The sequence below is a fragment of the Crinia signifera genome, chromosome 7 (genome assembly GCF_055691185.1).
Source record: "Crinia signifera chromosome 7, ASM5569118v1, whole genome shotgun sequence".
In the NCBI taxonomy this organism is placed as follows: domain Eukaryota; kingdom Metazoa; phylum Chordata; class Amphibia; order Anura; family Myobatrachidae; genus Crinia; species Crinia signifera.
Window position 1 is genome coordinate 50,588,401 of NC_139223.1, and position 14,678 is coordinate 50,603,078.

Here is a 14,678-nt window from a genome sequence, read left to right on the forward strand (position 1 = left end):
ATTCGCAATCCTATTGATTATCGAATTACTGTTAATGCGTATGGATCGTAGCACCCATGCGCGAGCCAAAGTAGCGACATAAATAGTGGACATATCTAATCGCAATCCCATAGCAATTTGATGGACAAGATCTGTCGCTTGGGGGTTTTAACCGACCATTTTCTGGAAGTGTCAGGAAAATGACAGGCGTGGCCAGGCTTCAGGGAAGGTCTGTGACATCAGCACTGGCCTTGATCAGCCTGCCTCTGTCCCAGTGTTGTGGAAGGGTCAGAGGTTCTCACATTTGAACAGACTGGTAAAATCATTCAATAGTGAGTGAATTTTATATGGATTTGCAGATAATAACGAATAGCGATCCATTCGCAATTTGCTCGCAGATTTTCATGGGGCTTCCTGTCTGTACAGTCAAAAAGGGACAGTATCCCATAGAAACCACCCAAAGGTTTATAAATCCCAAACTGTACGAATACATGTTGGCTGAATGAACATAATTTCACGCATTTCCTAATCTTCCTAGAGTCACTGTTTTGCTCATCAGCTTAGCAGAGTGGATGCCTCCAGAGCGGTAAATAATTCTTGTGGATACTAATACTGTAGACTGTGGTATGGTATCAGTATCTTGCTAAGTGGCCACATGATTGCTAGTTTCTCCTCTGCATCAAATCACTAACTGCTCCTTCCGCTGTCTGTGATTTCCTGCTACCTCCATTCCCCTACTTATATCACCTCCCTGCCCCTGTCACATGCAGCCCTGTCCTCACTAACACATCACTTGTCATCTGTGCTGTTTAGGACCCTGTTCCTTTCATTATATAAATCTCAGTATGTGGAGTTTTGTGCCTCTCTTCACCCCCTCGCTTCATGTTAATGCATGGTTGCCTACCTGACCCTCTCCTTCAGGGAGAAATGCTCTGTTCCTGGACTTCCCTGGTCATGTATGATTGCCAGCACCTGTGGTGAGCCAGGTAATTGATAAGAAAGGTGTCACCACAGGTGCTGGCCATCATACATTACCAGGGAAGTCCAGGAACAGAGCATTTTCTCCCTGAAGGAGAGGGTCAGGTAGGCAACCATGTGTTAATACTTTTGTCACCCCCTCACTTCATGTTATTGCCTTGGTAGCAGTGAGTCAAGTAGACAGGTCACTGCTTCCTAATAATAAATTAGCGCAATTGTTCTGAAATACTCTGTGTCTGCGGACTATCCAATAACTGGCTGATCTATACCTGCCCACTTCAAAACATGGATCATATGAATAAGACAGGAGATAGAGAATTGTAAGAAAAGATACAGTAATAAAAAGCTCCTTAAAAAAATGAATTGACTGTGATTGGTTGCATTGAGCGTACTTACCAACTGTCCCAATGTCTGTGGAATAACAGGGCTTACAGGAAAATAGGTGCACTTCATCCCAAAGTGGGCATATTTGGGCGTATCAAGGTAGGGCTTATTTTGTCCTGATATTACACACTGGAATGTAGGGATGCAAAGCTGTGGGTCGCTCCATCTCCCTCTGCATCAGGGGCCTGATTCTGGTTGACTCTCTTTTTTTTGTGTATATAGGTCCTCAGATTGATGGTGCTGCTCTGCACATGCGTATTGGTGAATATAGGCATGTGCAGGGCTGCTGTGAGAACATCTTCGGCGTCTATCACAGATCGGGGCGAGTAGAGGTTGGGCCGATGGCAGGCGCATGGGGAGGCCCAGCGTTTCCTAAAAGTGCCCAGAAAAATGCTGGGCGCACCCAGAAAAATGTTGGGCATCCCTATGCAAGTCCAAGCCTGCATGGGACGGCAGCCGACGTCACATGACACACGACACATGACATGTCATATGACATCAGCTGCCGCCCCGTTCTCAGACATTTCCAAGGCAAATAAAACACAGTCCAGACTAACTTTTATTTGTGAACGCCTAAAAACCATTCGATGGTCAGTGACCACCGAATTATTTTTCGGCAGTACTCTGAAATGTGCACCCATCCATTCGCATGCTTCCAAGGGGATTCGTTGTGCGGCGGGGGGCCTCCATAACTTTGTATGATTGCTGCATTAGATGTATTCTACAATTGGATAATTATTAAACATCACACACACACACTGTCCAGTACTGTCCACTGTCGCTTCCTATATGTAAGCATTACTGTATTTTCTCTCTCCTGCAACACTTAATTCTTCCAAAACCTTTTCTCACACACTTTCCATTTTCTTAATTTAAGGTCACCAGAAAAAGTTAATGTTGGCTGTGAAGAAGCTAGCTGAGCTCCAGAGGGCAGAGTACGGTAAGTTTGATTCTGGCAGCATGAGAAGAAGGCCGCCCCAGAAGAACTTGGATCCAATGTCCGTTGAGTCTCCTCCACCTGACAGTGCAGAGTGCCAGTCCCCTAAACTGAAGACCTTTCAGGACATTGAGCTGAGCGATGAGTTGCAGGTGGCTATGACTGGGGATACTCCAGAGGCTTCTGATAAGCAGATTAACCATGTGCCACACCACAGGGAAGGTCCTTACAGGGGATCCACTGGGGCAAGATTACACCATGAAAGCAGCCTGAGTGGTCGAGCTAGGCACATCAGCAGCTCCCAGGAACTCTTGGGAGATGGTAGCAAGGGACCTAGCACCGCCATGTCTAAGAGCCAGGAATACTTAACAGACGAAGGGAAAAGAGAGGAAGTGGTTCGGGAATCCAGGCCTCTCAAGCAAGGACACTCGATAAAGAGGGCCAGTGTCCCACCTGTTCCAGGAAAACCACGACAGTCTTTTCCGCCTTCCGGAGGACAGAGCTATACCCCTCCACAAACCCCAACTAAGGGAACGCCCTCGTCACCACAATCTGTTAATACACCACAAGCTACTGCCAAAGTGAAGCCAACTCCTCAGCTTCTTCCACCTTCAGACCGACCCATGTCTCCACGCTCTATGCCTCAGTCTCCCACACACAGAGGATTTGCTTATGTTCTTCCACAACCGATTGAAGGTGAAGGAGTGCCTGGTCACATGACACAGACAATGCCTGTGTTGCCAGTATCTGTTCCCGTGCTATGCCTTCCACCCCCAGGTAGTGATGGAGAAGAGGATGATGAAGATGCAGAGGAGGGAGAGCGGGGGGGCCAAGGCCGGCCCAAGAAACGGGCACATAGCTTGAATCGTTATGCTGGCTCTGATGGAGAGAGAGAGGAGCTGTTGGTTATTGATGGGGGTCCCTATGGTACAGGACAGAGAAGGGTGGGTCGAAGCCACTCTGTAAGAGCGCAGTCTGGGGGAGACAAAAATGTAAATCGCAGTCAGTCTTTTGCAGTGCGCCCCAGGAAAAAGGGCCCCCCTCCACCACCACCTAAGCGCTCTAGCTCTGCCATATCTGGGACCAACCTTGGTGATGGATTGTCGGCCGATGATGCTGGTGGGGAGGGCTATCGGGAACAACGGAGAGCCAGTGACTTTGGGGGTGTGGTAGACACTGGAAGTGCTGGCAGTGTAAAGAGTATAGCTGCTATGCTAGAACTGTCATCTATTGGTGGGGGGCCAAGGGCCCTAACTGGGCAGAGACCTAGAGGATCTGATGGCTATTGTGTTCATCTCCTACCCCAACCCGCTAGTCCTGAACTTCACCGACTTCCTGGTACTGTGGCCGGTGTAAAGCACCGTGAAGCTATTGGGTTGGATGGAGAGGTTGTTAACCGCCGGAGAACCATCAGTGGACCAGTGACTGGACTAGTGTCTGCAGCTCGAAGAGAACGACAAGAGGCATCAAGGCCGCCTGACTCCCCCCGCAGTCCTTCGGATGTCATACCCTTTGCAGAAGAACGCAAGCAGACTGTTAAACACCGTCCACGACCATCGAGGACTGATCAGGGAGACTCGCCAGTGTCTGAATCTCTCAAACACCCAGACTTGTCCTCTATTGAGTCCAGTGTGACGCTGAAGCGTAGGGTGAAAGCCAGACAGGGCCAGCATTCCGCAGATGTGAAGTTCTTGCTCACAGAATCGGACACAGTCAAACGCAGGCCGAAGTCCCGAGACAAGGATGGTGGGGGCGGAGGGGCAGAGCCTTTGGTTGTGTACCAGAATGGAATGGGCACAGTTAAGCGCCGCCCTGTTTCCGAGATGGTAGGATCAGGGCGGCAGGACAGCACAGAACACATAGCACATACACCAGAACGCAGCATTAAACCTCCTGTCTCACCAAAGCCTACCATTATACAGCCTTCCAGAAGGAGTCCCACGCCCTCAACACCCACAAAGAAGGTCCACGTCCCGGGTTCTGGAGGAGGTAGGAGGAAACCTGTATTCTAACTATTATGCTTGTGATTTTATCTTATGACTGCATTTAGTCACACATGTCTACAGCTTTATCCTTGTATATAAATCACATTCTGTGGTGGACATAAACCTATTATATTACAGTAAAAGTCATACAGAGCTAAGGGAATACTGCGCAGCAACTTTACACATCTTTATATATCAGAGAAGTAGAGATAGGAGGTATGGAGGTAAACGAGTCCCCGCCAACAATGAGATTGGCAGCGGGGACCTGGCGGGGTGTCAGCACCAGCAAGTGCATACAGTATCGTTAACCAGGTCTCCCTCATCTGAATATGTTCGGGGTCTTTAACGATGCATAGGAGCACGCATCGTTAACGATATTGAGTGTACTCATTAGGCAATATTGTTCACAATATCAATAAGAAAGCCGTTTCTGAGCGATATTGTGAACAATATAGTTTAGTGTGTATGGGGCTTAACAGGTTTTTGTATCAGTGCCCATTCCTACCATGTATGAATGAGCATCGCTGGTCTCTCACAGATACTCCAACTAAAAGCATAGGAATGCATACGTCCCAACATGACGATCTCCAGGATGGACAGAATACTTCCTGGACCCTCCTCCTATTGTATGATTGCCATCACCTGTGTTGAAACACCTTTCTTATTGATTAACATGTGATGGCAATCATAAATTAGGAGGGAAGTCCAGTCAGTGGCAGAACGTGGGTTGTGACTGTGAGCTCAGGTGCAGAAATATAACTTGGATCCCACTCCTCCACTCCAGCCAAATTCACAATATGCAACACAGCACTGGGTGACAGGGAGAGGCAGAGGATGACAGGGAGAGGCAGGAGGAGGCAGAGGTTGACAGGGAGAGGCAGGACGAAGCAGAGGATGACAGAGAGAGGCAGAGGGTGAGAGGCAGAGTCTGACAGGGAGCGGCAGGAGGAGGCAGAGGTGGACAGGGAGAGGCAGATGGTGACAGGGAGAGGCAAAGGGTGACAGGGAGAGGCAGAGGGTGACAGGGAGAGGCAGGAGGAGGCAGAGGATGACAGGGAGAGGCAGGAGGAGGCAGAGATGGGGGGGTGTGGAGCGCTCAAAGAATTATTATAGGTACTGTAACAATCAATTATGTTTACAATTGAAAATATCATAAAAAATAAATTTGAAATAAATTTGATCAATTGGGTATCACAAAATATAAATTCATTTAATTATCACATCAAATAAGAATATTAAAAAATACAATTAATAAAGATGCGCATAAAATTTTACATAAAACATAATTATATTGCACTTCAGAGAGATGTTATAAGGCATACAGTAAACCACTTGTCTATATTGAAAATTATTAAGAGCAATGGATACTTACCTTTGAGAAAGTTGTCTTAGTATCCAAAGTCCAGACAAGGGTTAACCTGACGCGTTTCGTTGTACTATCACCTATCCCCCTTGAACCAGCTACTCCTCTTGCGCCCCCCCCCCCCTTCCCCCCCACGGACTCATCACTATTCCTGCCGGCACCCCCAAACTGGATGTACAAATTGGGTAACTAACCACCTGCTAATTTCTGGAGCCTTCTATCCGTGAAGTGAGGTATTTCCATCTTGCCCACCAGTGGAAGCAAAGATCAAGGTCTCCAGCAGGAACAATTGGACACCCACAAGTACAAGCTGAATCTGGATCTCCCTTCCCATCCCCAGCCCCCCCCCCCCCCCCCCACCCTTCCATCTTCATACCTGGGGACTACAAACCCTAACAAGAGGGGAGCACCATCTTGGAACAAGCGGGACTCACTTAAGTATCCATTGCTCTTAATAATTTTCAATATAGACAAGTGGTTTACTGTATGCCTTCGAACATCTCTCTGAAGTGCAATATAATTATGTTTTATGTAAAATTTTATGTGCATCTTTATTAATTGTATTTTTTATTATTCTTATTTGATGTGATAATTAAATGAATTTATATTTTGTGATACCCAATTGATCAAATTTATTTCAAATTTATTTTTTATGATATTATTAACTGTAAACATAATTGATTGTTACAGTACCTATCATAATTCTTTGAGGGCTCCACCGCATCCCGAAAATCGGGTCCTCCTCCCGGCCCCCCGGAAAGGTGGGCAACCCTCCCGGATTCCGGGGGACCCCCACGCCACCCCCCGATTGCGGTGTCTTTCCCATACCTTTGGATTGAAATCCGTCAATCCGCGGGTCTCAGAGGAGGGGGCAGGGCTAAAATCGCATCATTTTAGCCCCGCCCCTCCACGGAGATCCGTGAATTGGGGGTTTTACCATCCTGGGGGCGGGGCTTAATGATGTAAAGCTCAAGCCCCGCCCCCTGAACTGCAGCTGGAAGTCTTCTCTCCGGGCTTCTCCCGGAGAGGAGACAGAAAAAGTCGGCAACCCTGGAATGGATGTTTATGCAAAACATCCATTCGCAGCTGTGTGTCTGAATTCAGTGAGAGAGGGGGAGCAGGCAGCTGGATGAGTGGCGTTAAAATCACAAGCAACGCTGCGAACCAGAATAAGATCCAATGAGAGCTACCAGAAAAAGCCTCTCAGATAATGAGCAGCAGCATTACTGGCTAACACTGGGGAAAAATAATACAGTAACAGAAAGTGTATTGTGGGTAAACCAAGTCCTGGGCGACCTCTAGTGGATGAAAGTGACAGTGCATGCTGTGAATAGCTTACCAAGTACTTATTGGCGTGGCCAAGTAAACGGTTAAGGTGCGTACCCACAGGGGCGATTTTGTGCAAAATCGCGGGAAATATGGTCGCTGAGCGACCATATTGCCCGCAATGGGAGTATGCACCGGCGATATATATCGCCGGGTGCGCGCTCCCGTTTTTGCCCCTGTGGTGATCGCTGGTCGCAGGAACATGCTCCTGCGACCAGCTGATTACCACTGCCGGGCTCCCCCCGGCAGTTTCTTTTTCATCAGCGACCATCTCTGGTCGCTGATGTAAAGTAGAAACTGAGCAATATATAGCTCAGCCATATATTGCTCAGCAATATATGGCTGAGCAATATATCTCCCCCGTGTGTACACAGCATTACTTAAGTAAGGGAAGGCCATCTCTAGTTGCCATCAATGTTGAAACTGCAACCAGCCATTCATAGTCAGAAACTATGTGATGGATAACCATCGATAGTTTTATTATCAATGATCATCCATTATAAGTGCCTTGAGTCCTGATGGCGAAAGTGCGCTATATTAATTAAGATAACTTACTTGACTGAATGGCTCGTGGGCCAATAAAAACGTTTCCCTGCACCGTGGGTAAAAAAAGAAACATCGGTTCTCCTGTGCCATCAATGTAGGGAAACCATCTGGTACCCCAACATCAAAGGCACAAGTATTCAACATCGGCCATAAACCATCGATGCTTTCAAATCATCGATGGTTGATGGCCATCCCTAATTTAAGTGAAGTTGCTCCATACCCCATAGAAGGGCTTGGTGGGAATAAATGGTCACTGGTTATTATGTGTGGGAGGTACAATACACTTTTCTATCTGCCCTTACCATTACCTAAAATTACACAAACGATGCTTCTATGTTTTCCATAGTTAAGTGACTTAAGGGGTAGATGTATGAAGCAGCGATAAGGGAGAAGAAGTGATAAAGTGCCTTATTCCTAACTGTCCATTTTTAAACTCAGCCTGTAACAGTCAGGAGCTGATTGGCCGGTGATAAAGTACCGGCACTTTATCACTTCTCCTCCCTTACCACTTGCACTTATCTTGCAGAGGATACAGACTTGCGGTCCCGCAGCTGCAGACTGATATAGATTTTCTCCAATACAAATTGAAATATCTTGATACATACTAATTATAACCAATTGGCATGACACTAAAGCAATAGATGGTCATATAAACATTATTGAACATTAGAGGTGCTGTGTGCTGAATAATTATTTACTGTATCCAAATATGGATTACAGAATATAGATATGAATCACTTCAATGGTTTAACAATTGCTCAAATATCTGATAGCAAGATGTCTGAATAATACACAGCTTCATGGTATTCTGTCTGATACAGTTACTATTCCCCAGATATAGTAACAAAGAAATAATAACAAATTTAACAGATTCAGGCAGGTCTGTGAATATACGCAGCCTAGCAGGCAGGTCTGAATTCCCCCTCCTCACACACACACACACACACACACACACACACACACACGTTATACACATTTAGCCAAGTAGAAGGCTTTAGAGTGAGACGAAAGTGAGAGATTTGGTAAGAAATCTCCCATTTTTTTAAAGCGGCAATCATCTACACTTCCAAATCAAACTGGTTTTACTGTGTAAATGATTGCCGCTTTAAAAACCGGGAGATTTCTTCCTGAATCTCTCACCCTATTACATTTCCCCCAATGTGTCCGTAAAACATTTGGCTGCAGCCTGCACTTAGCTAAGCGCGCCCTTCATTTTCCCAGTTCTCACATTAGTCATCTGCGTCGGCTGTATGTCTTTATGCCATAAAGACTGCTGTGTAAATCAGGCTCATTAGACGAGACCCTGCTGACATAGGTTAGGTACTGAGATTGCACATTGTGACATTATAATATGTTTTGCATTTGGCAGCCACTGCCATTGTAGGGCTGAGGGAGACATACTGTACGCACTTCCGTCTGATCTCGAGCTCATTTATTTTTCACTTAACGAGTCTTATAACCTATTATAGAAAGCTAATGAACTTGTAGTAGATGTGTTTTGCTTTATGTGTACATCATTGAGAATCTGTAACTTACATCTCTTACTTGTCTTGCAGAAGTAAAGAAGGTAATGGGGACACCTCCTCCTGTCTCCCCCAAACCCACTCCTCCCCCTACCGCTCCCAAACCCACCAAACCCCATGCGATCATCCAGTCCTCTAGTGCAAGTTCTACTCCGGCCCCTTCTCCCATCAAACAACCGAACAACATCAAACCTTCCAGCACCCCCCCATCTCTGTGCTCCAGCCCTGCTAAGCCCCTGACTCCGGGTCATCCTCTACAGGTTCCCGTAAAACCCCCAAGACTGTCCATCACCAGCTCTTCCGTGGAAGGAGGGAGCAGTGAGGCTGCGCAGCAGAAGTTGGAAGAGACCAGTGCATCACTAGCTGCAGCGCTGCAAGCGGTGGAGGAAAAGATTAAACAGGAGGATGCACAGAAAGAGTGAGTGGCTGTATATTGTATAGACAGCATTAGGAAGCAGGAAATCTATGCACAAATACTGGGCCTGATCCCATTGCTGTTGCATTACATGTTGCAAAGTAGCGATGGACGGTTATATTGAAAATGGGATGTTGTTATGGGCAACCAATCAGTTTATATTTATTATATTCTAGAAGGTGCTAAAAAAAATAGATTCTGATTTGTTGCTATGGGCAACATTGCATCTGCAATAGAAATCCCATCTTAGTAAATAACCCCCACGTGTCACGCAGCCAGACAATGGTGTCGCAGGTGATCCGATGCTGCACCGGAGGAAGCAGCACTGGATCACAAATGCATGCAGGGAGATGTCTACCTGTACCTACGCCTCCTGCTGCATTACCATATCTGAGCATCGCTGCTGCTTCCAAGTAAGCGTCTGAATCAGGCCGTGGGCTCAGTAATTGTCCAGCTGAAATGGTAGCCAGGCCATCTACTTTACTTTTCCGACCCATTAGTATGGCCCTCTCTCAGTCACGTGTAGAGAAGAAAAATATTATTTACCCTGTAAGTGAATATGCATTTTTGTATGCATAAAATGAAGCAATAAAAGCGAACAAAATACAGCTCCCCCTGGAATCCTGCTGCCGGCCATGTCCTCACATCTGGGTATGTGGTGTGTGGTTAGAAACTGTTTGACATAAGGTCAGCAGTGCAGTTTCAAATTGGTTACCCTTGAATTCCATTACCTCCAAAGCCCTATTAGTGTGGAGTTTGTATGTACTCACCAATATCGCTTGTATTTCCTCCAGGTGCTTTTGGTCCAGATTCTGGTTCACTCGCAAAAGCAAATTCTCTCTGTAATGCACAAAACCATGCTGCACTGCAGGTGGGGCAGATGTAACATGTGCAGAGAGAGTTCGATTTTTGTTTCTGTGCATGGTAAATACTGGCTGCATTATTTTATCACTACAATATAGATATCAGTTTGAACACACCCCACCCAAATCTAACTCTATCTGCACATGTTACATATGTCGCCCCTGTAGTGTACATGGTTTTGTCCATTAGAGAGAGAATTTGCTTTTGTAAGTGAACCAGAATCAGGCCCTTTTTTTCCAGCCAGAGTCCAAACACATACTGGTAGGTTAATTGGCTTCTATAAAAACTGACCCCACTTGTTGTGTTGGTTGTCTGTGGCAGGGACTTAAGATTGTAAACTAATATAGGGCAGGGCAGAACGCATCCAAGATGGCTGCCTCGCCCTCTGAAAATATGGAAAATGCTTTAAGCCCTTAAATAAAGAATTACTATTAATGTCACCTTCCTAATTTATTTATTGTATCAGCCAGGTGCTATGCCCACTTGTGGCTCATCAGGGGCTCCCAGTGTAATCTGAGTGGGCAGTTTAAGTCTGGCAGTAGGTATGGTTACTATCTCATCATTATATAATATATAAAAATGTTGTTATCTGCAAAATATCGACATGGCCAAATGACGGCATATGAAACTTCAACATAGTGGAAATGTCGACATTAGGGTCAGGTTTAGGAGTTAGGGTTATGCTTCACTGAAAAAGCCACTATTGACATTGTGACCATGTTGATATTTTGTCATCGTTGATATGCTTTACATAGAATTATGTTGACTTTCTCAAGTCAACATAATGAATTATGAATGTCGACACAACATACTGTAACCTGACGGCATTTTACCATTTTGACTGTATGTATTGATTTGTATTGATTTATATTTGACCTTTCTCTTCTGGAACAGCTCGGCCCTGGAGGAAAAAAGTACAGTCAGTATTCTAGATGACATAGGCAGCATGTTCGACGACCTTGCAGACCAGCTGGATGCCATGTTGGAATGAGGATGCAGTGTACGCGGTGGTCTCCTCAAGGCAAAGTCATACGGGCTGCTTCCTGCCTATGCTCCCCTCGCTGGGTCATGTACAGACCATCTGCCTCCTCCTAGGACTCTTCCGATATCTGTCTCCTGGTCTCGGATCACCCATGTCTAACCTTAGCACAAAGAAGCAATGCCAAATACCTCAGGGTTGTGCTCAATCATTTAGCGGCAGTTGGGAGGAGGCCTCGCACAGCTGGGAGGTGGAATCGGCTACTGGCTTTGGCAGTCCCGGCATCAAGACAAGTTCCAGAATGCATTGCAGTGCAGAGCCCAGTCATAGCCTGGATTGAGATGACCACGATGTGTTGTTAGACAGCGCAGTGCTGATGTTCAGCACTCTGGGAGAACAGATCATGTCCAGCAGCGGAGCAGCACGCATCCTACAACTTGACGTCAGACCCATAACTTATGCTGAATTCTTCCCATTTTGTATTTCTTGTTTATGTCTTGTTAAGATTGCCGTTACCATTCATGTACGACATGGATATGAAAACTCTTACCCATCAGTATCTTGTTAATGAAAATGGATGGCCGTCATATAGTGAGATGATTCTATTTCAAAATAAGATGAAGATGAATATTCCCAGATTCCGGACACAATCCACCTTGATGTTAGTGCACCGAGACCGAACAGTATCTCCGCCAGGTGGCTGACACACCCTTGGAAAATTTGTTTGAGTACGAAACACTCAGAACATTGCAATATCCCACCAATCAGATAACCGAGCCTCTCGCTCGCTTACCAATCTATACCCAAGCATCTCAGTCATCTTCCTTACCGAGCACAGGAATCTCACTCTTCCGGAACCTAAATATAACCCCCTATGACGTTTCTCTGTTGTCTTCTGGTTCCTGGGAGGCGTAACTCCACATCTATACAACACTATAAATAGCTAGGATGAGAATTATAATCATGGTGTCTCCGATAGGTTCAGGAGGAGTATCGTTGGAGCAACTGTTCTATTTTTACACGTTAAAGCTATTATAGTACCCGACAACCCAACTTGGACTTCGATGAACGGTGATATAAACAAACTTTAAAGGTCTCATCTAAATCTCTGCCAACATCCTGAGGTATTGAGAACAGTTGGAAAGCACAGAATTTAGAATTCAGGATAACAAACCCCCTAGTTGGCGGGAGGCTTCATTCAAATCTAAAATATATTTTTTACGATAAATGGTCTTTGTGTGGCTGTCCGAAAAACTCCAAAAATATGGATCAACATGAATGCCATCCCAAACTTCTAAATATGGAAAGACTTTGGGCAGAATCTATATGAATTAAGAGAAATAGCACAAATGTATGATATTTAAGGCGCTCTTTAATGTTTTTATACTTTTTTTTTTTATTTTGGTTCATTATTATTTATTATTTTAACTGTATAGGTTGTGCCTTGCCTCCGTATAATATTATTGCTGGGAAGGGTCGAGGTGCAGTTCATAATACGCACTGGGTTCCTTCTAGGACTGAAGGTGACGGAACGGTTCACATAAACATAAGGGAGCTCTTTGTCTAAGAACAAATGATGTCATTACTTCAATCATCTTCTAGTGATCCCAGTTAGGTTATGAAGGACGTGCTTCTTCTAGTGTTATTTAATTTGTGAGTTGGGGGAGAATGAGTGTTTTAAAGAGTTGCAGAAAACGCTATTGTCAACATTTTGGCTTGAAGACGGTTGGTTTAATAATCATCAGTCACAAACTACACTGGCCCATTAACCTCGGACATAGTGGATAATGGGGAGGAGGATGCAGCAAGCCTCCGAAAGATTGGCTTTTCCAACTTGTCACCCTTTTCATGTTTTTTTTTTTACAATGGGAGGGGCAATGACAACTCTGGTTGTCTGATACAGGCCAGCTGTTACCAGCACAGAGAGAGTCTGCACATAACGCTCCGTCGTTTAGCTTAATAGAAATGAACATGGCTTGGAGTATTTGTCTTAAAGAAAGATGCGGCAGGGTAGCCTATATGTGTATATTATATATGTATGTATTAGGTTACTGCCGTATACCAAACCGTTTGTACAAATGAAGTGGCCAAAAAAAAATTGCATCCCTGCTTAGCAAATTCCGATTTTATTAAAGAGCCTTTGTAGCACCAAATGCCAATTTTTGTTACTTTAGCTATTCAGTCAACTCCGCTCCCAAACATTCTCTAAACGAGAACAACATTGTGAGCCAGGTTTCCCGGTCTTTTATTTGCAGTGCATTCATCAGGTACGCACAGTGGAGGCGGCCATTTTGGGGTGGAACCAAGTGTCATAAAAAAAAAAAAACCTGCCTACTAATTCAGAAGGATGTAGTGATATCACTGACGCTTGAGGCACATTGCGAGCCAAAGTTTTTATTTTAATGTTTCTGACTGAACAACTGGACAATTTATGTTTTAAGTTTGTTTACTTTTCAGTTTTTTTCCCCTTGAATATGAAATGTAAATGGTTGGCTGTACCATGCCTTAGGGACAGGGCAAAAGATTTAGAGGCACCCAGAAAGGCTGCCCGCTGCCAGTTGGCGTAACACTTCCTACAGCATTCGGTCTGTGCTTTGTGTGTCTTGTGTGCTGAGAATTGTGAGTGGGGATGGGAGGGCGGGCATGGGGTGGGGGTGAGTTTTCTTGGTGGTTTTGTCGTTAGTTGGACTGGGCCGGCATGTTAATTCTAATCATTTCAAACCTGTTTATCCTCTGGTGCTTCTGTTAGTGTTATCGTTATCAGGCGCAGATGGTACCACAAGAACCTTTTCACTGATGGAACAATTGCCACCCCTTCTAAAATTCTACAATTATAAATGACATATTAAGTAAATAAATAAAAATACATAAAACAGTTTAAAGAGATGTATTAAATAGAATGGCAACAAGATAAATTATAAATGAAAAGGTCTACATGATTGATACATATATAACATATATATATAATATATATATATTTTTATGATTAAGTTATGGAAGAAAAATCTGTACTGTATACCCGTTCTGTGACAGCTATGCATCTTGGTGCTTTCCCCGCAGTGCTGTGCTTTTACGATTAATGATTATTGCATTTTATTTGTGATCTGTGACGCTGTATCGATTATGTCTGATAAAATAAAAATTGTTTTTGTTAATGACTTTTTATTTCGGTTTGTGTGTGAATTTATATTGCAGCATATGCATAAACATATAGGCTCCCCTGCTTTAACCCCTTAAATTAACATTTTGGTACTTGTTTAGTTTCACGGCGGCACTTCCCAGCAGATCATATGTAAATTGTATGCAATATTTTCATATGATTTGCATACGATTCGATCTGCAATGCGATTTAACACACACACACACACACACCCCCCACTATCCACGTCAGCCCGAAGC

The 14,678-nt window shown here is 44.7% G+C and overlaps 1 protein-coding gene across 4 annotated transcripts in view; it reads left to right on the forward strand.

Moving 5' to 3' along the window:
• Positions 1 to 14,444, forward strand: part of CASKIN1 (CASK interacting protein 1) — a 231,293-nt gene extending 216,849 nt beyond the window's left edge. For all 4 annotated transcript variants that reach the window (XM_083153046.1, XM_083153047.1, XM_083153048.1 and 1 more), the window contains 3 exons: positions 2,219 to 4,267; positions 9,055 to 9,439; positions 11,195 to 14,444. In XM_083153046.1, the coding sequence (XP_083009172.1) occupies positions 2,219 to 4,267; positions 9,055 to 9,439; positions 11,195 to 11,291 (2,531 nt within the window). In that variant the 3' untranslated portion in view covers positions 11,292 to 14,444. The remainder of the gene's footprint in view (positions 1 to 2,218; positions 4,268 to 9,054; positions 9,440 to 11,194) is intronic.
• Positions 14,445 to 14,678: the final 234 nt, after the last annotated feature.